Source organism: Aethalodelphis obliquidens, unplaced genomic scaffold, assembly GCF_003676395.1.
Source record: "Aethalodelphis obliquidens isolate GAN/ISIS:26980383/991018 unplaced genomic scaffold, ASM367639v1 scaffold9, whole genome shotgun sequence".
In the NCBI taxonomy this organism is placed as follows: domain Eukaryota; kingdom Metazoa; phylum Chordata; class Mammalia; order Artiodactyla; family Delphinidae; genus Aethalodelphis; species Aethalodelphis obliquidens.
Genome location: NW_020837953.1, coordinates 20,838,259 through 20,862,054, shown reverse-complemented (window position 1 = coordinate 20,862,054; position 23,796 = coordinate 20,838,259). Strand labels below are relative to the sequence as shown.

Below are 23,796 nucleotides of genomic sequence, written 5' to 3'. Positions count from 1 at the left end.
TAAATAAATTTATTAACAACAACAAAAAGGCCCTCCTGTCATTCAGGAAATTTCAGGAGTTTTAGGGGCTCAGTGCTAGGTACTGGGGACAAAGACCAAATATATATATATATATATTATACCATATCCACATAAAGGACACCTGGTCAGGTTCCTCTCAAGAGTGACCTGTTGGTCTGGAGTAGAGACAGTTTCACAAGGGGATCTTGTAATCAGATCTCACAGCCTCATTTCTATGAGCAGTACCCCTCTGGTTTGGCCTAAGGATGCTGAGGTTGGCTGTGTTTGCACCCACTGCTTAGCTCTGGGAACACAGCAGACACAGGCCTTGTTGTCAAAGAGGGAGACAGACACACACGTGACTACAGTCACAGGGTGTGTTTCAGTCAACTGTTGGACTTGGAGGCCATGGCACCTCTCTGAGGGGTAAGTAGGACCTCCAACAAGGACAGGTGGATGCCTCCAGATGGAGAAAGGAGAGAACCAAATGGGCAGAGGCAGAGTCAAGAGAATCAAGCACATGGTAAGGGCCAGGGCTTGTGTGGTGGTAGGGCTTGACTTGACGTGGCCATGGCCCCTTGTGAAGGGCTCTAGGAGCCTTGTCATCAGTAGCACTGATTAAGAAGGGAACTCTAGGGCTTCCCTGGTGGTGCAGTGGTTGAGAGTCCGCCTGCTGATGCAGGAGACAGAGGTTCGTGCCCTGGTCCGGGAAGATCCCACATGCCACGGAGCGGCTGGGCCCGTGAGCCATGGCCACTGAGCCTGCACATCTGGAGCCTGTGCTCTGCAACAGGAGATGCTCGCAAGAGTGAGAAGCCCGCGTACCACAAAAAAACAAAAACAAAAAAAAAAGAAGGGAACTCTAGAGAGTTGAGGTTTGTTTTGATGAAAGATCATCCTGGGAACAAGTCAGAGGGCAGACTGGAGGGAGAGAGTCACCATCAACTCTTCCTTAGTCTCGACTGCATTAACTTCCTGGTCTCCAGGTTTCCATCGAAATCATTCTGGGCATAGTAGTCAGAGCACGGTTTTATTTTTTTATTTATTATTTATTTATTTGGCTGCGTCGGGTCTTAGTTGTGGTTTGCGGGATCTTTCATTGTGGCACACAGGCTCTGTGTTGCGGCGCAGGCTCTTTGTTCGAAGCTGTGTCCCCTGCATTGGAAGTTGAATGCTTAACCACTGGACCACAAGGGAAGTGCCCCAGAGCATTGTTTTCAAACATAAATGTGAGAATGTAACTCCCTATCACAACCTTCAGTAGCTTCTCAAAGCCCCCAAATCCTCCACGTGGTTCACAGGGCCCTGCATCAAGCAGCCCCTGCCCACCTTTCCTGCCTGATGTTTCATGCCCTTTCCCTCCCCAGCTCCCACACCTAGCCTTTCAGTTCATTTAATCCGCAGAAGTTGTCTCCTCTCCCTGAAACCCTTTTCCCTGCTCCATCCTCTCTCTGGCTCCTCTTCCTCCAGGTTTCAGCTTAAATGTGGCCTCAGGGAGGTCTTAACCAACTGCTGTATCTAAAATAAGTGGCCCCATTACTTTGTACCACTTAAGTCAATCAATGATTTATGTATTAGGTGATTTATTCCAAGAGTCAGCAAACGCTTTTCCCAAAGAGCCAGATGGTAAATATTTCAAGCTCTGTAGGCCCTGGGTTTGCCCTTGCATCCTGAAAGCACCCACAGATCAATACTAAAAGGAATGAGCAAGACTGGATTACAATAAAATTTTTTTGGAATTTTTTAAATGAAAATTGAATTACGTATAATTTTCACATGTCACGAAATATTATTCTTGCTTCGTTTCTTTTTCTTATCTATTTTTTTCCAGCTCTTTAAAAATGTAAAAATCATTTGTAGCTCCCGGGTTGTCCAAAAACAGACGGGCAGGATGGCCCGCGGACCGTAGTTTGTTGGTAGTTTATTACTTGCGGACACCGGCTGACTCCTCACAGGATTGTTTTCAGCACCACGGAACGCGGGCAGCGCCGTTAACCCACCGAGATACACCTGTACAGCGCCCGCCGCTCACAGGGAGCCGGAGGCGGGCTGGGCCTAAGCGCGAGTGGGCGGGGTCTGCGAGAGCGGTACCCGGGGGCGGGGGCCTTGGAAAAGGGGGCGGGGCCTTGGAAAAGGGGGCGGGCTGGGCGTAGGCTTCCGGCGGAAGAGTGCGGGAGCAAGATGGCTACTACCAAGCGGGTGCTGTACGTGGGTGAGCAGGCGCGGGCTCTGGGTGGAGTCTGGGCGAACCGGGCAGCTAGTGGGTCGTGGTGTGGAGCTGGACAGGTCTCCGGGCGCGGAGGGCGGCGAGCAGCTGTCTAGGCCGTATCTTTGGCAGTTTTGCTTGGCCTCAGCGTGTGAGCCTGAGACGTAACGATCTTTGCAGCTCTTCCAAGTCCGCCAAGCTCTGACAGGAATCTCTTCACCTCCTGGGCCTGGGGCAGTGGTGGAGGAATATTAAGGACTCTGAATCCTCGCGCCCATTCACTTTATGTTCACAGCAGTGAGGGCTCAGCCCCCGCTGTTGCCCTAAGCAAGAGTTCCCAGACTAGCCGGCTAAAAATGGGAATAACCTCAGTAGCACAGTTTGATGAGCGCTTTGGTGGGGACGGACACTGGTGATATGGGCCTGGGTGCGGGGAGAAGTGACCCCTCCATCTGGAGAGGTGAGAGCAAGCTTTGAGGATGCGGTGACGCCACAGATGAGCCGGAGTTAGCCAGGTAGCCGAAGTAGAAGCAAGTGTGTTTACTGAAAGGGAGCAAAATCCCAAAGGTGTGAAATAGCCTGACACTTGGAGGCAAGTGTATCATTTTGCGGGGAATCAAAGGGAAAGAGGCTGAAGAGGTGGGCAGGGGCTTATGAAGAGCCTTGCGTATACTGCTAAGTTTATACTTTATCCTTAGGACAGGGGGAAACCTTTGAAGTAGTTTAACCAGGGAAGTGATGGGTTAAAATCTGCACATTCCCGGGATCTTTCTAGTTGGCTTTGTGGAGGAGAGGAAGGTCAGTTATGAAGCTATTGCAGTAATCCTGGGGCTAGATGAGGGTCTGAAAGAAGGGTGAAGAGAGGGGTGTGCATCATAAGTAGGTGTGAGGGAGCATATGAGAGGGATGTTTATGAACCCAAAGGACTGGATGGAAAGACCCCTCCCCTTGGTGGTAGCATGCTAACTTTACAGCGGGGACTTCTCAAGATGGGCGGAGTCTTGAGAGAATAGAGGACAGTGTCTCAGAAGGCCCTTGGCTTCTTTGCAGGTGGACTTGCAGAGGAGGTGGATGACAAAGTTCTTCATGCTGCTTTTATCCCTTTTGGAGACATCACAGATATCCAGATTCCTCTGGATTATGAAACAGGTAAGTCTTTTTAGTGTCTCGCCTGCTCAGAATCCTCCTGTAAGGAAAGGAACTTAAAAAAATTTTTTTAAGTCATATCACAGTGCATTCTAAATATGCATTGGGCAGCATGACAGTGGTCTTGGTGCAGAAGGACTGTTCCGAGGCTTGTGATTGTGAGCTGTAACATGCTTTGCAGAGAGTCCCATCTGTTGCATTTGAGCAAAGACAAACTTTTCAGTTAGCCAGTAGGAAGATAGGTTTTGAGCTACGTGGAGATCTGTTGTTTTGAACTACCTGCCAGGCGCTCTAGCGCACCTGCTCCTTTCTTGGCGGGTGTGCTATTAAACAGGGTAGCAGGAAAGCCCAGCTTCAACAGTGGGGCCTTAGCCTCTGTGTACCTGGGGGTAACCTTTCCATCAATTAGTATCACATTTGTAGTTCAGTTTTCTATTTTAACCTTTGTTGTCATTTTTAAGATTGGAGTTTTAGGCCCAGCTCTGATAGGGATAGAGTACACAGCTAGTTTAGAAATCCCACTAGGGGATCATAGATAGAGAGGGAACTTTGGCAGACTCCTGTACGTTAATGATCACTCAAGAAAGCAGGCTTGCTTAACAACAAAACTATACATCAAGTCAGTGATGCCTGCATCCTGCTGGTTGAGGTCAGTAAGTTAATGATCCCTAGGACATGCTTCTCTGCACACACTAAAAACAAAAAACATAGGGGAAAGGTGACATTATGCTGAAACCTGAGGTGATTTACCATATTTTAGTGTATATTACCGCCTTTTTGCTCATTTCCATAGCGCCATGACAGTCCAGGTTGGACTAGATAGGGTCAAAAACTCCCTTGCCCAACCTGTAGGAGGAGTTAATTATGGAAGACTTGAAGAATGAGGAAGAAGGTGGTCTTCTGCCCCTCCCCACTTTTCCTTTAATTATAAAACTGTATGTAGCCCACTGAGTTCTCTGTGGGGCACTCTCCTTTCCTGCCCCCTTGTATCTCTCACAAGCGTCTTATACTAATAAATCACTTCTTGCCTGTCACTTTGCTTCTCACTGAATTCTTTCTGGGCCAAGACAAAAGAACGTGAGCTTCATTAAGTCCTAAGATGTGTTTTGAGGTTTTAGCAACCTATGCTCTACTGAGTCCCGAGTCGAGTTGTGTGTTTCAGCTTTGTCATCAACCTTGCATATAATTTTAACCTCCCTGGGATCTTTATATGTTATAAAAATGATAAGGTTATATTGACTCTCTAAGGTTAATTGGTTAATTAAACTAGTGCTGTTGTGCACTTGGCCTTTCTACTTAGATTAGTGTTTTGCTGAGGGTAAAGACAGTGTCCTTACCCAGGTTTTAGGATTCATGCTTTATGCACAGTTGATGTTCAAAATGTATGGTTGGAATGAATAATTGATAGGTTAAATGACTTCATTTTTCTAGCTCCTGCATGCAAAGGTTAAGGTTTTAATTTGGCTTTGGTAAAAGAATTGAATGCTGCTTTTAGAGATTAAAACTGTAGTTGATTATTCAGCTATGTTCACTACAGAACAGTTTAATATTGCTTGAAATGCTATTTAAACTAGAAAGAATCAAAGAATAAGATTCCTTCTTCCTAAAGAGTGATTGTGTAGAATTTCGAATGAATGGATAAGGCATGCAAGTGACTTCACCTTCCTTGTGACCACCTGCTTCCTCCCATTGCCCCACATGATAATTGCTTGGCTTTGTTTGCCTTTTTTCAGAAAAGCACCGAGGATTTGCTTTTGTTGAATTTGAGTTGGCAGAGGTGAGAAAATTCTGTTACCTATGTTAAGTCTTTGGCTTGTGTTATTATTGTTACTGATTACAAAGGGAGCTGTTCTCCATTTGGTTGGGTTTTGGGGTGCTGATGCTTCCAGAGAGATAAGAAGTGCTATTTGAAGGAAAGTTTCCCTCACTTAATCAAACTGTAGGCTGTGGTTAACATCGCAGACAGGTCCTACGCCTCTTGCTCTGCAGAGCTCTTGTGGCACTGGTGATTATTTCTTTGTCTTCCACTAAAGAGCCAATAGCTGAAGTCACCCAGGAAGTGCACTTTGTTAGACACATACAACCTAGGCAAGGAGTATAAATAGACCTTTTCCTGTGAGGTTGGGGTTTTTTTTGGCTACTGAGTATGTTTAGACACCACAAGAAGCATTTGACTGCAAGCCTAAACTTTTTTTTTTAATAAATTATTATTATTATTATTATTTTCTATACAGCAGGTTCTTATTAGTCATCCATTTTATACACATCAGTGTATACATGTCCATCCCAATCTCCCAATTCATCCCACCACCACCACCCCGCCGCTTTCCCCCCTTGGTGTCCATACATTGTTTCTCTACTTCTGTGTTTCAATTTCTGCCCTGCAAACCGGTTCATCTGTACCATTTTCTAGGTTCCACATATACTGCAAGCCTAAACTTGTCCCTTGTCTTTCCTTGGCAGGATGCTGCAGCAGCTATCGACAACATGGTATGGCTAGGAATCCTCCTTCTTACAGAAGTTGCTTTTTGGTTGTACAGAGGGCACTTATTCATACATGAGTTTGCTGAACCTCCAAAGTTACAAGGTTGCATGGGGAAGTACAGATTATCATCATATGAAAATATTCACTGTGAATTGATCGCTTTTGATCAATTTGATAATAATGTAAATGCTGACCATCCTTGTTGACCAGCCTCTCACTGGCTGCCCGAGTCTAGGATAGGAAATTGCAAACACAATGCAAATTGATTGCACAATGAAATTGCATATTTTACAAAAGAGGCAGGATTTCATGAAGTGTTAGACCAGTTAACAATTGAGAAGAGAAATTCGACAAGAATAAAGATAGGTTATGCTACTGATGCAAGTGATTGGAATAGCCTGGAGAGCTCCTTGGGGAAAATGATGTAGCTCTTGAGTATGTATTCCCTCTTCAAGATGCTTATGATTTTCACATCAGATAAGAAATGCAAAAATATCATACTGATATTTTGATAGTATTTTGTTGGAAAAATACTACAGATTAATCAGCATCCATTACATCTTTGTCCTATAAATTAGCACATAAATCGAATTAAACCTGAATTTTAACTATAAGAAATTTATTTTCATTATTTTTAGTTTCATCACAGTAAATTCCCAATCAATCTTTTTTCCCTTCACTTTTTACCATGAAATTTTCTTCATTGCCTTAAGTGAATTCACATTAAGTGACCTTTCCTGGTACCAGTTATCTTAGGATAATAAGGTTTTCCTTTATTCCTGTTCTCTGTTTCCCATTCACCAAACATATTCCTCAGCTCTCAGAGAGAGAGAGAGAGATCATTTCTCACCACTTAAAGCTGATCTTGACTTTTGAAGGTGAACTCGGGTACTTGGAAACTGCATTTATCCTTGTAATTTCAGAGTGCTCTGAACCCAGAGTCACCTTTGGAAGCACAGGTCGTTGGTGGTATTGAAAGAAAGGTCAGATACATGCTACTATATATAAAATAGATGTACAACAAGGACCTACTATATACCACAAGGAACCATATTCAATATTTTATAATAACCTACAATGGAAAAGAAGTCTGAAAAAGAATATATATACATGTATATATATATGTGTGTGTGTGTGTGTTTATATATGTGTATATATACACACACACATATATATGTAAAGTATAACTGAATCACTTTGCTGTACACCTGAAACATTGTAAATCAACTATGCTTCAACTTTAAAAAAAAAAAAAAAGAAAAGAAAGAAAGGAGGTATATGATGGCTCCAGGGAGGAAATTCCCTGCAACCTACAGACTGCTTTGCAGTAGGTGCATAGCTTGGGTGCTAGGGGCTCAGGGGTTGAGGGAGAACAAGTCATGAGCTTGTCTCAGATTTTTCAGAAGGAAATGGAAAGCTGTCTGACTTTGTTTTAACCTAACAGAGTTTAAGCAGCTGGATTTTCAATCTTTTCAGAATGAGTCTGAGCTCTTTGGACGGACAATTCGTGTCAATTTGGCAAAACCCATGAGGATTAAGGAAGGCTCTTCCAGACCAGGTGAGTGGGAGCAATACAGATTCCCCATCACATCCTCCAGTTTGGCCTTGGTTGCCTTTCTGTCCCGATTTTCTTGGAAGTGGGAGCTGAATGCTACTCTGGTGGACAGGAGTAGAGCATGGTTTACATTGGCGAAGGACATGCGCCACCTTTGTGGGGAAATAAAAAGAGTTTGAGCTTCTCAGCCAAGCCAGGGTAATTGTTTGCTTTATGAGAGAAACGCAGCCTGATCTCTTACGTGTCCCCATTTTCTGAACACTCCTGGCGGGTTCCGTCAAGGGCTGGGACTGGCAAAGGCTGCATCTTTCCCTGGGGCATAGCTTTTTCACTTAGTCCTGCTAAGAGCCGGGCTTCAGGGCTGGCAGTCCCTGAAAGGTGGGAACTTTCCTTACCGTGGGAGTTCCCAAAGTGGAGTCCTCTGGCCGAGAGGGCCATAGAGCATGTTCTGCTTTGCTGACCAGAGCAGCTACTTAGCAGCTGGCTGATAGCTTGAATTTGTTCTCATTTGCCTGCCTCTTTCCTTTCAGTTTGGTCCGATGACGACTGGTTGAAGAAGTTTTCTGGGAAGACTCTTGAGGAAAATAAAGAGGAAGAAGGGTCAGAGCCTCCCAAAGTGGAAGCCCAGGAGGTGAGACTGAAGGCTGGCACTTCCCACAGGAGACTTCGTTTCTTAGGTTTTTATGGAAATTTGCAAACATATATACAAAAGCAGAGAGAATGAAAAATGAGCTTTTAGTGTTTTGGTGGAGGTGCTAATGAGTGAACTAAAGGGAAGCTTTAGGCCTCTTGTCCTTGTGCTCTGCGTGTGGAGCTTCTCAGCTCTGCCCGGGTTCTGTTCTGTGATTGCCGCCGACGAGGAGGAAGCCTGAGGTGGGGAGGGGTGGTGAGCGCACCACTGCAGCCCTCCTCATCAGTCCCCCCCGCTACTGGAGCTTCCTGTCCTGACGCAGGGGAGGCAGGGCTGGGTGGGGGTACCTTCCCGGCAGCCTGGGCACAGGTTTGAGGTTCTCCCTTCCAGACAACCCGCCTTGGCACTTCCTCCTGATTCTCGGCGTGCCTCTCTAACCATTGCCTCTCAGGCTGCCTCTCCCCTTCTTCTAAACGTTGTTCTTCTGAATTTCTTGACTCACAGCAGCCCTCTCCCCTCTCTGCCAGAACAGTGGCAGTCACTCTGATTTTGCACAGCCTCTCCTGTGCTGTTGACTTTCCTGGCCTCTGTTTCTAGACCTGAGCTTCAGACGTTTCTGCTGCAAGTCTCGCCCTCCCTTCTCTAATCCCGTTCTTCCTGTGTTCTCAAACTCACCACCTTGCCACCATCCATCCACATTGACCCAAGCCAGAAATCCAGATGCAAAGCAGAGCACATAAATGGCCCTCAGTCAGTGGAGTAACCCTAGGTCACTCTGGACCCCTCTTTAAAATAGAGCCAGAACATCGTATTCTGCCAAGTTTTTCTCTTAAATCTTCCTTGAATCCATCCTGCCCTGATTACTCCATCGTCCCAATGTAACTTCTCGTCTCATTTGGATAATTGCAATAGCTTCCTAACTAGCCTTCTGGCTGCAGTCTTGCTCTTCTCCCGTCTTTTATAAAGGCAGCTAGAATGATCTTTTTAAAGCATACCATGGATCATCTGACTCTCCTGCTGAGAACTTTTCAGTGGCTGCCCATCACCTGTCCCGTGAGATAAAGTCGCGGGGGAACTCTCCCAGCCTTGACCCTGCCCACCTCTCACCTTGTAGTCCCCACTTTACACTCTTGGTAAAACCAGTCTTTGTATTTCCCTGTATGTCTTTGCTTTTATAAAGACTACGCAAGTGCTTATTGCCTTTCCCTTTCTAGTCAGTAAATTCTGTGAGGATAGGGGCCTCGTGTTAATAAAGGCCTTGTTAATAAAAATGTGGAATGTGAGGTGGGGTAATGTGATTAAGAACATGGACTTGGTTGGGGGGTGGGGGGGCTTAGGTGTGAATTCCAGCCTCACCATTTAGCACCTCTGTGACCTTGGGCAAGTTACTGAACTTCATTGCACCTCAGTTTCCCCATCTATGAAATGGGAATGATGGTAGCACTGATCTCACAGGTGGTTGTAAAGATTAAATGAGCTGATTACCTAAAACGTTCAGAATAGTACCCTGTACATGGCAAGTACTATGTGAGTATTTGCTGTTACAACTATGCTACTGCTGTTGTTAACAGCAAATAATAGTCACAGTGTCCTCAGTGCCCAGCGTGATGCCTCAGCGAGTTTGTTAAACTGAAGCACAAACAAGAACACTTGAGTTTTCTCTTTGGAGCAAATGTGACAGCTGTAATAAATATCTCCTCTGTCCAGCCTTGTCTACTTGGAATATAAAGCAAGGTCCCAACCACCTCCATTCTGAGCACTTAGGCCCTCCTTGCTTCCACTGCAGCCAGCCTGTGGATATGCAGGGCTAAGCATAGAGGAAGGGGGTGGTGTTGCAGAAGTGGGTCTGTTTAACTGACTAAGGTGGGTGGACTTGAACTGGAAGTTGAAGTTGTTGAGAGTTTTGTGTTTTGAGCCAGAAAAGCAATGTTCTGTGACTGCAGGGGAGAGTGAAGGCGAAGCGAGCTGACGTGTCTGAGGGAGTGAGATGAGATAAAATGCCTGAGGGGTGGGGTTCCGGGTAGACGGTGCTGAGGTCTCCTGTCACTGGGTGTCCGGCTGGGGGCCATGGCCATGGCCTCCGCCTTCTGCAGCCCCATCAGGGCCCAAGGCCTTTCCTGTCGGTGCCTTGCTCAGCCCGCTTGCTGCAGTGGGTTCTGGGGTGTCTTCAGAAGAACACTCGCTCTCCTAGTCGGGGAGTCAGGCTGTTCTCTCTAACCTGGCCATTTCTCCTGCGTCTAGGGAGAGCCCGCTGTAAAAAAGGCCCGGTCAAACCCTCAGGTGTACATGGACATCAAGATTGGGAACAAGCCAGCAGGCCGCATCCAGATGCTCCTACGTTCAGACATCGTTCCCATGACAGCAGGTGAGCAGGACTCGGATCAGGATGGCCGGGAAGCTGGGAGCTGAGCAGTGAGCCTTTCCAAGGTTCTCAGTGCCTTAGTTCTTGTGTCCTTGACGTTGTTTCTGACCTGAGTTGATTTGCGGCATCTCAGATCCTGGGATCTATTAACAGATGAGTCAGAGCAGGCATTTTTGAAGCTTTAGAAGTGCTGGTTTACTACTTTTTTTAATATAAATTTATTTAATTTATTAATTTATTTATTTTTGGCTGCATTGGGTCTTCATTGCTGCACACGGGCTTTCTCTAGTTGCGGCGAGCGGGGGCTACTCTTCGTTGCGGTGCCTGGGCTTCTCATTGCGGTGGCTTCTCTTGTTGCGGAGCACGGGCTCTAGGCACGCGGGCTTCAGTAGTTGTGGCACGTGGGCTCGGTAGTTGTGGTTCACGGGCTTAGTTACTGCACAGCATGTGAGATCTTCCCAGACCAGGGCTCGAAACCATGTCCCCTGCGTTGGCAGGTGGATTCTTAACCACTGCGCCACCAGGGAAGTGCCTGGTTTACTACTTTTTAATAATAGTTTTTTATTTAATACAAGTAAATGTGTATTCATGGTTTTAAAAAAAAAGTATACACACATAAGTATATTCCAACAATATTGAAGGCAATGAATTGAAAACCTAAGTCTTTCTTTCTTCTCCACATCTAGTCCTACTCTCCAGAAGTAACTACTGTTAACTAACAGTTTTTTGAGTATTTTTCATTTGCTAAATATTGACTTCTATTTATTCTTCTTTTAATCTAAATTTTATTATATAGACATAGAGTTTAGAATGTTAATTCCACAAAACTTGTTTTGAAAAACAGCAGTGCCCCCATGTTGTCCTCCCATCCTGCCCCATCCTCCACTTTGCTGCTTCTCAGAGGCAGGCAATTTCCCCTCTTAGCTGATTCTTTTGGTTTTTACCTCCATGTTGGTAGATAACAGATTTATGTTGCTACTTTCTGGTTTTTTTTCATTTTAGACATCTATTGGCTTCCCACTTCAGAAGATAAGGAATTAGCTTTCTAAATCACCTTCCCTGATCCTTCATTCTCCTTACATTGTTACCATAATTTTGTTTAGGTCATAGGTTATTCTAACTATGTAAGCATCATACTGTGATAACTTCCTTTCATACATAGCACTTTGTTTTCCCTGGAATTCATAATTGTCTTGTTTTCACATTTGCTTAGTCTTCTGTGCATATATTCCTGAGTCTCTCCGAAATTCTCCTGCTTCTATAAATCTCTCATCATGTTCAAATACATCAGATATTCTGTCAATTTCACTGTTCCTCCTTGGAGCCTTCTGACCTCCTCTGGCCTGGACCAGTTGCTTTCCAGACACCACTGCATAGCTATTGTCATGGGATCTCCTATTTTCGCTTATGTTGGAACCTCTGTTGTCTTTTTTGGTCTATTCTCTTGTTTCGGTAGAAGACATACTTCTGTAGCTTCTGGAGAAAAGAGCTTGGAGAGTAAGTTTTTTGAGACTGATGTGTGAAAATATCTACTTTCCCACTTGATGGTTTGGTTGTAAAATTGTAGAGAAGTCTAATATTCTGATTCTTGGTCCTTTATACAAAACCTTTTTAAAATTTTCTGCCTAGAGCTCAGCTGTTCAGTATGGTAGCCACTAGCCACATGTGACTATTTAAGTTTAAATTAATTCAAGTTAAATAAAATTAAAATTCACTTCCTCAGTTACACTATCCAAATGCTTAATAGCTGTTAGATAACACTGGTCTGGAGGCCTGGAGTGTCTCTTTGTCCTGTGTTCTGAAACAGTGTGCCTTTGGAGTAGATCTCCTTCCATTCGTCATGCTGGATATTCAGTGGGCCCTATTATGTTGGTTTTCTCTTCCTGCTGTAACAAATTATCACAGACTTAGCAGCTTACAAGAACATAAATTTATTATCTTAACTGTTATGAAGGCCAGAAGGCCAACACAGGTCTCAGCAGGCTAAAATGAAGATGATGGCTGCGTTCCTTACCGGAAGCTCTAGGGGTGGATGGATCTGTTTCCAGAGACAGTGAGGTTGTTGGCAGAATTCAATTTCCTGTATCTGTAGACTGAGGTACCCATTTCCGTGTGGGCTGCCAGCTGAGGGCTGTTCCCAGCTTCTAGAGGCTTGTGGTCCCCTTCTTCTATCATCGCAGCCAACAGTGGTAGATCCAGTCCCTCTCATGTTTCTATTCTCTCCTGCCTCCTCTTCCATCCACTTCTAACTCTCTTTCTGACTATAGATGGGAAAGGTTGTGATTGTATTAGGCCCACCTGGATAATCTAGGCTACTCTCCCCATCTCAACATCCATAATCTTAATCACATCTGCAAAGTAACTTTTGCTGTGTACAGCATAACATAGTCTCATGTTCCAGGGATTGGGACATAGATATCTTTGGGGAGCCATTATTCCGCATACCACACTGATCAATCAGGACAGTCCTATCTTTTGGTTTGGGAAAATTTCCTTGGATTATTTCTTTGCATTTGTCCCTTCTGATATCTCTCTTCTCTCATTCTGGAACCTTCCTAAATGTCCTTTTTCATAGCATCCTGTGCTTATTTCATGCATGTACTGCCATTTCATCTTGGGAGATTACTAAAGCTTCTTTTTCCTATGCAGCTTATGTTTCAGGTTACTTTTGTCTGAGTTTTTAAATTTTGTTTTGCTTTGTTTGTTATTGGTCTGTTTGCTTGTTTTGGTCTTTGCTTTTCACATTAGATGCCTTTAAGACTAGGACCCTAAAAATCTGCTTGGAAACTCCCTGGATATTGGTAAGGCTTGCTGACTGAGACCTGCACTGCAAGGTGGTTCTCTCTCTCTCTTGGACCCTGGATGGTCAGTATTCCTGAGTTGTAGTCTCTTGGACAAAGCAGAGTCCACAGAGAAGACTCTAGTCTCTTGCTAGTGGTCCTGTTTACAGCTCTTTGCCATCATGGTTGGGGGGGTGGGAACAGTATATAAACTTCACTTGATCTCCGTTTGTCATTATGGTACCTCAACCCTCGGCTATGTGTAGTGCATCCCAGAGCATAGGCCCTCTGCGCTGACATACCAGAGGGTAGACCTCCAGCCGGCAGCCAGGGCCAGGGAAGGGAGAGGATCTGGGGGCTAGCTACTTTTTTAAACAGGCTTTCAACCACACTTACTGTTTTTAGAGCCATCTTCATTCTTGGCTCTGAGCTTTTGGCATTTCTGCAGCATAAATCGAATTGCTCTCGGCTTTACCAGCTTAAGCTTCAGGTTTGTTAGGTCTGCTATATCAGTTATGGCTCATCTGTTTGTCTTCTAGGTTTCAAAGATTTTTGTTGCTGTTGTCTTTTCTCTTGCTCCTATTTTTTTTTTTTTTGGTCATTTTATCCATTTTTTAAGTGTACAATTTACTGGCATTAATTGCATTCACAATGTTGTACAACTATCACCACTATCTATTTTCAAAACTTTTTCACCACTCCAAAGAGAAACTCAGTCAGTACCCATTAAACAGCAACTCCCCATTCTCCTCTCCCCTCCGCCCTGGAACATTTATTCTATTTTCTGTCTCTCAGAATTTGCTATTCTAGACATTTCATATAAATGGAATCATACAGTAGTTGTCCTTTTGTGTCTGGCTTATTTCACTTAGCATCGTGTTTTCAAGGGTCATCTGTGTATCCATGTTTTGTTCATTTTTATGACTGAATAATATTCCATTGTCTGGATAGTCCACATTTTGTTTATCTATTCATGTGTTGATGGACACTTGAGTGTTGTTTCCACTTTCTGGTTATTGTGAATAATGCTGCTGTGAACGTTTATGTACAAATATGTGTGTGTGTTTTTAAAAATATAAATTTATTTATTTATTTATTTTGGCTGCGTTGGGTCTTCGTTGCTGTGCACGGGCTTTTTCTAGTTGCAGCGAGTGGGGGCTGCTCTTCATTGCGGTGCGTGGGCTTCTCATTGCAGTAGCTTCTCTTGTTGCAGAGCATGGGCTCTAGGCTGTGGGCTTCAGTAGTTGTGGCATGTGGGCTCAGTAGTTGTGGCACGTGGGCTCAGTAGTTGTGGCTCGTGGACTCTAGAGCACAGGCTCAGTAGTTGTGGCGCACGGGTTTAGTTGTTCCGCGGCATGTGGGATCTTCCCGGACCAAGACTCGAACCCGTGTGCCCTGCATTGGCAGGTGGATTCTTAACCACTGCGCCACCAGGGAAGTCCCCAAATATGTGTTTAAATCCCTGTTTTCAATTGTTTTGGGTGCCTACCTAAGAGTGGAAACGCTGTGTCATATGGTAATTCTAGTTTGACTTTTTGAGGAACTGCCAAACTGTTTTCTACAGTGGCTGCACCATTTTACATTCCCACCAGCAACGTATTAGGGTTCTCATTTCTCCACATCCTCACCAAAACTTGTTTTCTGTTTATTATAGCCATCCTACTAGATGTGAAGGAGGATCTCATTGTGATTTTGATTTGCATTTCCTTAATGACTAATGATGTGGAGCATCTTTTCCTGTGCTTAGGGGAAGGAGCCGTTTGTGTATCTTCTTTGGAGGAATGTCCATTCAAGTCTTTTGCCTATTTATTTACTGGGTTGTTTGTCTTTTTGTTGTTGAGTTGTAGGAGTTCATTATATATTCTGGATGTTAAATGCTTAAGAGATAATGATTTGCAAATATTTTCTCCCTTTCCCTGAGTTACCTTTTTACTTTATTGAGAGTGTCCTTTGATGCACAGAAGTTTTCATTTTGATGAAGTCTAATCTGCCTATTTTTTCTTTTGTTACCTACACTTTCAGTATCACAATTAAGAAACCATTGCCAAATCCAGAGTCACAAAGAGTTGCCCCTGTGTTTTTTTTCTAAGATCCTGTTTGGTTTTTCTTTTAAAAAATTGCTTTACTGCCAGTTTAGTGTGGAACAGAGCTAGAATGCATGTGTTCACTCCTTCTTTAACTAGAATCCCCTCTAGTCCTTCAAGATGTCAGTATCTCAAAGGTTTATAATGAGCATGTCATATTTTGAAATGAAAATATGAACATTAAACAAATACAACAGTTTTTCAGAACCTAGTTAGAGGTTTCATTGGCTTGTTTTTTAACCCGGGTACCTTTTCCTTTCTCGGCGCTAGAGAATTTCCGCTGCCTGTGCACCCATGAGAAGGGCTTTGGCTTCAAGGGCAGCAGCTTCCACCGCATCATCCCCCAGTTCATGTGCCAGGGCGGCGATTTCACCAACCACAATGGCACTGGGGGCAAGTCCATCTACGGGAAGAAGTTTGACGATGAAAACTTTATTCTCAAACACACGGGAACAGGTGGGACCCGATCAGTGGCTGGTGATCGGTGGGCTGGGCTGGGGCAGGATGACTGTGTGGGGGGAGTGATGGGCTGTGGTTCTGACTGACAGGTTGGGGGTCTGGAGGGGACCCACCAGTGAACAGAGGAGAGGCGTTGGGCCTGGCTAAGCAGAGTGAGCTTGTTTCCATTCATGTACTGCCCGTCCCCCCACCACATCCGCACTCCCTGTTGGCCTAGCTTACATTCTGTGGTCGGCCAGTGTAAGCCCTTGTCTTCCCTCAGCCCCACTACCCGCCTCGCTCTGTCAGGCTCATCCAGTAAAAAATTTCAGTGCTTGGTCCCCCAGCAACTAGAAAAAACACAGAACTGTACTGAAATTTATGACCGAAGCTCTGCAGGAGGCCCTCGGCAGCTGTACTAGATACAGCTCCCTAGTTAACACTCAGTCCTGGTCAGAGATAACAATTCCATCCCTTCCTTCATCCCGAAGCCTCCACGTCACCGTCTGCCTCAGCTGATGCTTGGCCTCCTGCGTCTGTCCACACATGCCCGCTCTGACTTCCCTCCAAGTACAGGGGTTGGGCTGTCTTCCCTCTGCTCGTGGCCTGGACCCCTACTCCTCTCCCCTACTTCGGAACCTGGCTTCTGTGGATGTGCCCCTGCAGCCTTGTGTAATGCATTTCCCCTGCTCTGCTAGATCAGTCCATCAGAGCAAAAGTGCGCAGCGTCAATCTTTCAAAAAAATCTTTGACTCATGTACCCCTCAGCTATCACCCATGCCTCTGGTCCCTATTGTAAGCAAAACTTCTTGAAAAGGTTATGTAGACTCCCTGCCTTCCATTCTCTCTGTCACCCTCTAGACAGACTTCTAGTGCCACCTGTCCACTGAAACCACTCTTCTCAAAGATGCTAGCAGCCTCCATCTTGCCAATAGTCAGTTCCTGGTCCTCATTCCATTCCCCTCCCAGCAGCATTTACGCTCCTCCCTCTACTACCAGACGTCCTGAGGGCCGGGAGCAGGGTGGAGGGGGTCGATGTGGTCGTTCTCTCCCCCAGGCCTGCTCTCCATGGCCAACTCTGGCCCAAACACCAACGGTTCCCAGTTCTTCCTGACATGTGACAAGACGGATTGGCTGGATGGCAAGCACGTGGTATTTGGGGAGATCACGGAAGGCCTGGATGTCTTGCGGCAGATTGAGGTGGGCAGCCGCCCGGGCCCCTGGTGCACAGCCATGTGGGAGGGCAGGAGCGGGGGCTCCGGGGCCTGGAGAGAGAGGCCACGGCTGCTGCTGCTGGAGGGGGTGGGGGCAGGGGGCAGGGGGGCGGGGTGGGGCAGGTATCCTGAGCTGCCCTTTCCTCTCCACCCTCCCTCCCTCCCCTGATTCCTCCTCTTCTGTTTTGCCTGCAAAGGCCCAGGGCAGCAAGGACGGGAAACCCAAGCAGAAGGTCATCATCTCCGACTGTGGGGAGTACGTGTGAGAGGGCAGCTGTCAGCCCGGGGAACCGGCAGGCAAGGTGTCCCGTTTGCAGCAAGCAGGGCTTTGTGTCCTGGCCCTTCCTTGGGGTCAGCGTGGGGCAGCTCCTCTGCAGGCACGGCCTGGGCCGCCTCTGGCTCTTCCCCAAGTGGGGCCGTGGGCTAGGGTGCTGCCCTCCCCACCGTGGACGGCTGTGCGTGCCCTTTCCAGGCCAGGGCCTCTCCTGGGCCCACCTGTGTGGATCCTAGACATTTTCTTCTGGTAAAATAAATTCTATTTTTTTGTACTGCTGCCTCCAGCTAGTTCCTGGGAGTTGTCAGAGGTTGCATCTAAAGCTAAACTGCCCCCTGAGACAGGTTGGTGAAGGAACAGGAAATAGCGTCTTCCCCACGGCTTTTCTTTCTTCCCTCGGGCAATTCCCTGAGATGTCGGGTGCTGTATCTTCAAGCCAGATACCCTTGTCAGACCATTGTCAAGACCATGGGAATCAAAGACAGTGAAAAAGTTCCTATCTACAGTGCCTCCACTCCCAAATCGTGCTGCCAGTCTTGTAGCCAGTGGGTGTACTGCTCAGTCTCCGTGATTCATTTGCTCATTTGCTCACTTTCATTCTACAGGTTTTTTAAATGATATTTTATTACTCAAAATGCCTTCTCCATGCCAGGTACTGTACCTATTTGTCAGGAGACAGGAGGTCAGCAAACCCATTGGGTCTAATCCAGCCCACTGCCTGTTTTTGTGAATAAAGTTTTATTGGAACACAGCCACACCCATTTGTTTACATATTGTCTGTGGCTGCTTGCTCACTGCAGTGACAGAGTTGAGTAATTGGTGACAGATACTGTATGGTCCCTGTATTAGAGTTCCCAGAGAAACAGAACCAGTAGGGTGTGCGTATATGTTCATAGAGAAAGAGATTTAGTTCACGGAATTGGCTCTGCAGTTGTGCGGGCTGAGAAGTCTGATAGCTGCAGGGCAGGCCAGCAGGCTGGAGCCCCAGGAAATAGTTGATGTTGAAGCTTGAGTCCAAAGGCCATCTGGAGGCAGAATTCCTCCTCAGGTGATTCCAGTCTTTCTGTCTTAAGGCCTTCAATTCGTTGGATGAGGACCACCCCCGTTATGGAGGGGTCATCTGCTTTACTCCAAGTCTACTGATGTAAATGTCAATCACATCTGAAAAATACCTTCACAGAAACATCCAGACTGGTGTTTGGCTAAAAAGTTGATACCATGGCTTAGCTATAGACACAAAATTAACTAATGCCATCCCAAAGCCTAAAATATTTACTATCTGAACCTTTGCAGAAAGTTTGCTGACCACTGATGAGGCAAGTGGTCTCACCCATGCTGAGCTCACAGTCTAGTCCCTGTGTGCAGCCACTTCCTGGAGCTCAAGTCAGGCTGGCTTCTCTCCGCTCCCCCTCCATGGACTGGTCAGCCAAGTGGCTTTAAAGGAACCCTGACCTGCTGAAGGCACTGAGCAGAGACTGAGCCCTGTAGCCACGAGATACCACCCTGTGGCGTGGGGTTACTCAGACCATTCAGAGTCTACCCGGCTGGGCTTTTACATGTTGAGTAGAAATCTGGACGAGGCAGGGGTGGGGCCTGTTGTCCCCTGGCCCTGGTGGCCCCAGGAGAGCTCCTGTCGAGGGATGATGGCACTCTGGCTCTACCTCTGGCTCCCGTGTGCTGAATGGACTCCTGGCCTCGGCTGAGCCCCCTTGGCTGCAGCTGACCAGGTTTCGGTCTCCTCGGGCCTCAGATGTGCCACAGTTACCCCTGATCCTTATGGAGCTGCCAAAAGAGACCCCCCCACCTCAAGGCCCAGGTGCCCCCTCTGAGTGCAGACTGTGGCCGTCACAGGTCTGTCTACCTGACTGCCCACAGCGTTAGGGCAGGCTTTAGTGAAGCAGGGTGATGACAGCAACTTCAGGGCTTTTATAAGAGCCAAGAAAGGGTATGTATGAAGAGCTTAGTACAGCCAGCCCCCCAAGAGAGGACTGACACCTGATAGCCTAGCGAGGTTGAGACCAGCCAGCAGATTGCGAAGCTCAGTGGGTTTGGAGCTACAGTGGCCTTCCCAGTGCCCCTCTGGGTGTCCACAGGTGTTAACTCACTGTTTCCACACCAGAACCCCGTGCAGAGGTCAACCAAGGCTCAGGTGACATGACTGTCCAGGTCCCCCAGGATGACATGGCAGAGCTGGGGTCGGAAGCGTGGCCATCTCCCCATCAGTCATAATGGAGTCCTGGGGTGTTTCCTGAGCTCTAGCCTCAGTCTACAGCAGGGCAACCCCAGGCCTGTGGGGAGACAGAGTCATGGTCTCCATGGTTGGTCTGGGCTCTAGTCTGCCAGGCAGGACAGGGAGCCCAGAGTCTGGGAGCAGTGGCCCAGCCACCTCGCTCAACCAGTCACAGCACAGCACTGACCCTCTGTTGATCAGGAGGGCTCTGGCTTGTGGGAAGTGGACCCGGGGCGCTGTGGGGCCTTTGCTGCAGGCTGAAGGTCAAAGCTGCCTTCCTGGGACTGCCTGGTCTCCCCGTCCACGTTTCCATTGCCCTGTTGCTCCAGCACCAGGACTGAGAACACGGGGCTTGGCTTTGCTCATGCATCTCCTCACTAGCTCCTCCAGGGCCGGGCCCCATCTGTGCAGGCCCTGTGACGGCTGCATGGAGGAACAGACCTGGGGCTGTAGCCCTGGGACCAGTCCTGTGACTGCTGGACTTTCTCACAGCGTGTCTGCTCCAGATGCTGCCAGCACAAGAAAGAGGTTGTGGGACCTACTTTTTAGTGGTGAAAACTGAGTCTTACGGAGTTAGGTGATAGAAAACTAGACAGCCATATTTTCAAAAAATATTTATTAACAGGGAAAATTACACCATATAATAAAACGGGAAAAGCACATCTAAAGCAGTTTATATAATACAGTATGATCCCAATTTTGTACAAATACCTATCTGTAATATGTAAACATCTATATTTTATATGTATTCTAAGAAAAAAGCCTAGAAATAAATTCAAAATTTTTCTAGCATGTTTATCTGACTTAGAGGATTATAGTGATTTGAATTTTTATTTTTTTCCAAACTTTTCTCCAAAACTGCATTACTTTTGTAATAAATGAAAAGCACATTTTTTTAAAAAGTGGGTCAAATGCTCACAAAAGGCCTCCTCATAAGGAATAACACTTGGGATGGACAACCCCTGTTTAAACTGCCAAAAGGGCACCTGGTGGTGCTGAGTGCCCTCAGCAGGCCACTGGGATCCCCTTGTCTCTGGGAACACAGAGCACAGTGTCACAGCCCTGGCCTGCATAACTGGGCACTTGTCCCAGGCCTTTAAAGCAGGTGAGAACACAAGTCCTGCCCTCAAAGGATTGCGGTGGGAAAAGCACAGCTCTGAAATAAAACACCACAGGATACATTCCGGGAGGAGGAGAGGTTTAGTGGACAAGCACGGAAGGGGCTCAAAACTAGCAAATTCATTTGTAATAATACCAACAGGTACCAGCTGTTAAGCATTTACATGTCAGATGTCCTAAATGTTTGTGTCCACATATGATCTTTTTTTAAATAGCTTGGAAGGAAAGCCAGTATCCTACTCTACAGAGGAAGAAGAACCAGTATTCAAATCCATTTGGCTCCAAAAATCTGTACTCCTGCTGTGCTGCCTCTTTTCCTATTTCTTAGGGATTTTTCCAGAACATGTTACTACCTATCTTAGTTTGAAGACAGTGAACCTCACATTATGATGACTTGGTCTTGAGGCTGGGATTGCACTGCAAACACCAAAACTGTTGTGCATTTCACCTTAGCCTTTTTTTCCTACGTGTCCTCCCTGCCTATCAACTGTCACTGATTTCTTACTGCTGTCAGTGGGTCTGAATTGACCACCCTTATTTATTCTAGTCTGGCCAGGTAAACAAGCCAGGCCCTGAGCAAGGGTACTGCAGCTGCAATGCTTGGCTAAGCAAACAGATAACTCTCGGGATAACATACATGGGCTTTGTGTCCATTCACAACTGTTCCACTCCTCGGGGCTTTTCCTATTTGATTTCATTTGGTAACTGGATGGCAAAAGTTGCTGGAAGTCTGACAGCCAGGTACATAAGCAATAACTTACTGTTTTTCAGTTGTTCTGCTTGAAAAAGTGTTGTAACTCCACTCCTGCTGTGCACAGCTTGATTGGTAGATGAGGTGTACTCCATATCTACCAACCTTTGGATAATATGACAGACATTCTTGGTGTACCCGACCAAGCTAATCACTGGCTGGGCCTAAAAATACCAAATTAAAAAATTGTCGGGGCTTCCCTGGTGGCGCAGTGGTTGAGAGTCCGCCTGCCGATGCAGGGGACGTGGGTTCGTGCCCCGGTCCGGGAAGATCCCACATGCCGCGGAGCGGCTGGTCCCGTGAGCCATGGCCGCTGAGCCTGCGTGTCCGGAGCCTGTGCTCCGCAACGGGAGAGGCCACAACAGTGAGAGGCCCGCGTACCGCCAAAAAAAAAAAAAAAATTGTCAAAAAAAATAAAAAATTAGTTGTCAATTCCATTTTAATGGTAGTCATTGATGAAACTACCATTAAGACTACCATTTTTTTCAGTAATTTGTAGCTGGTGAGCTAACATGTTTTGATTTTTCCACTTCCGCAATAAAAAACAATTTGAAATTCAGAAAATTACCAGTAAAAATTTTCAAGTGAAAAAAGTTAGTTCTCAAAATAATCTGCTAATTTAAGATTTATATTTACCTGAGACAATCCTCCATGTTGGGAAGAGAGAACTGTTAGGTAAGTACTAGAATAACAAACAGGTTCCATGTTACGTGCCAGCTCTGATTCGTGATGGCCACCTGAGCTCCGTGTTCAGGGTTACCAGGCTGCCTCTGGGCTCAGTGTGAGACAGGGTTGGCAGACAGATTCCCTGGCTGAAGGCCCTTTTCAAATCAAAAAGTCCATGCTTCATGTTACAGATGGGAAATAGGCCCAGAGGAGGAAGCCACCAAGTCATGTTCCCTAACATGTAGGCCAGAGCTTAGATCCCTACACTGATGGGGAGCTCACCATTTTCCAGTCTCCTGTGTCCATGGGGAGGGTCTCTTCCTGTGCACTGGCTCCCAGAGGCCCTCCCAGGTCCAGGCGGAGGGGCTGCTGTCCTGCAGCAAGGCCCCAGCCTTCACCCCTGGCTGCCAGACCTGCGCTCCCGGAGCCCCTCCTTGGGGCACAGAGTGAATTCCAGGGCTGCACATCCTGGGCTGTGCCCGTGGGTTGGGGCGGGCCCAGGCTCTGCTTTTAATGACACAGTATTTCAGGGTTCGGGCAGCTAGACGCAGTCCGCTCCACCAGGTAAATTACAGGCTTACCAAGTCAGAAATCAAATAAACACTCCAGCTGCCGGCGGCCGCTCCAAGGAGAACAGTGGTTTCCGGGAACCGCCCCACCCAGCTCAGCTTAATTGCTCCTGTCACTCCCCTGGGACTGGGGCCTTTTCTCTGGCTCACAGGCCCGGAGAGACAGGACGGGGCTCCTGGGCACACAGGGTGACGCAGGCTTGGCTGAACAGTCTGTTTCTGACAGCTTCTGGACACGGGCAGGTGCTGACAAGCCTTGCCCTCACCCCACGCCTGGCCCCAGGCTGCCCCGTGTCCCAGAGCACTGGAGGCAGGAGATGGCAGAGAGTTTTCACTCCACATGCCAACTCTAACCTGTTGGTGGTGGACACCTGGAGTTCTGTGCTGGTCATTTTGAAATTCTATCCAGATTTGAAAGAAAAAATATCAAGGTTGATTATTGATGACTGCTGTGCAGAAGGTTAAGGGAAACTATGTCACCCGTGCTGGGCATTGTCACCCTGGGCCACCCGATGTATCCACCATACTTGGCTCAGCAAAAAGATAACTTTTCCACAGACCTGAACTCCTGATGGTTCAACATGGTGACAGACAGACGGGGTCAATAAAGCCCCCAGGATTTTTTGTTTCCCTAAAGTGTCCGTGCCCTGCACGTCTTTCCCAGACAGCAGAGGCAGGTCAAGGGAGGAAGACAGGGAAGATGAATGCCATCGGCCTTGGCCCTAAATCATGCTGTCCATTTAGCTCTTTCTGGAGGCGACCCACATGCCTCCTTGTGGCCAGCGGTTTGGTAATTCAGATCCACAAATATAGCCCACCGAGGGCAACTCCACACTCTAACAGAAGTGCCCAGAAATGCCCAGTTTTGCACCTGGGAAGGGCAGGCAACTGGAGATGGACCAGGACCTGTCTACACATCCCTAGACCCTGTCGTGGACGGTGAAGGGCCTGAGGTGGCCATCCTGGGCTGCAGGTGCCTCTGAGTTCGTCCCACATCCACCCACAGCTAGGCCAGCAGTGGACAAGGGCAGGTCCTCAGACAGGACTCTCTGCCAGCCCCAAAGAACGGTCAGCCCGTGCCTCTGAGGAGGGGGCGGGGTAGAACCCTGCTGCGGACGCTGACCACCAGGCCGGAGTTCCACCACCGCCTCAGGCGCCGGGCGGGGGCGGGGCAGAGGGGCCTGGGGAGGAGCAGCCCCTGGCAGGATGTTGACAGCGGAGGGGCGCCCTCGCTGCCGCCCTGCCCGAGCTGTGAAGGCGTTAGGAGGTGCCCCCTGTGGAGGGCT

At 47.2% G+C, this 23,796-nt stretch overlaps 1 protein-coding gene across 3 annotated transcripts; it reads left to right on the top strand.

The window, feature by feature from the left end:
• The first annotated feature begins 2,160 nt into the window (after window positions 1-2,160).
• PPIE (peptidylprolyl isomerase E) lies at window positions 2,161-17,454 on the top strand. Of its 3 annotated transcripts, none has more exons than XM_027108990.1 (10): window positions 2,161-2,212; window positions 3,257-3,355; window positions 5,086-5,129; window positions 5,816-5,842; window positions 7,314-7,395; window positions 7,923-8,023; window positions 10,265-10,388; window positions 15,520-15,705; window positions 16,745-16,887; window positions 17,099-17,454. In XM_027108990.1, the coding sequence occupies exons 1-10, from the start codon at window positions 2,182-2,184 to the stop codon at window positions 17,165-17,167; spliced, it is 906 nt and encodes a 301-aa protein (XP_026964791.1). In that variant the 5' UTR covers window positions 2,161-2,181; the 3' UTR covers window positions 17,168-17,454. The 3 variants fall into 3 exon arrangements, with proteins under 3 accessions (XP_026964791.1, XP_026964792.1, XP_026964794.1); XM_027108993.1 differs by having other exon boundaries at window positions 2,188-2,204; XM_027108991.1 differs by lacking the exons at window positions 16,745-16,887; window positions 17,099-17,454 and adding an exon at window positions 16,179-16,738.
• Window positions 17,455-23,796: the final 6,342 nt, after the last annotated feature.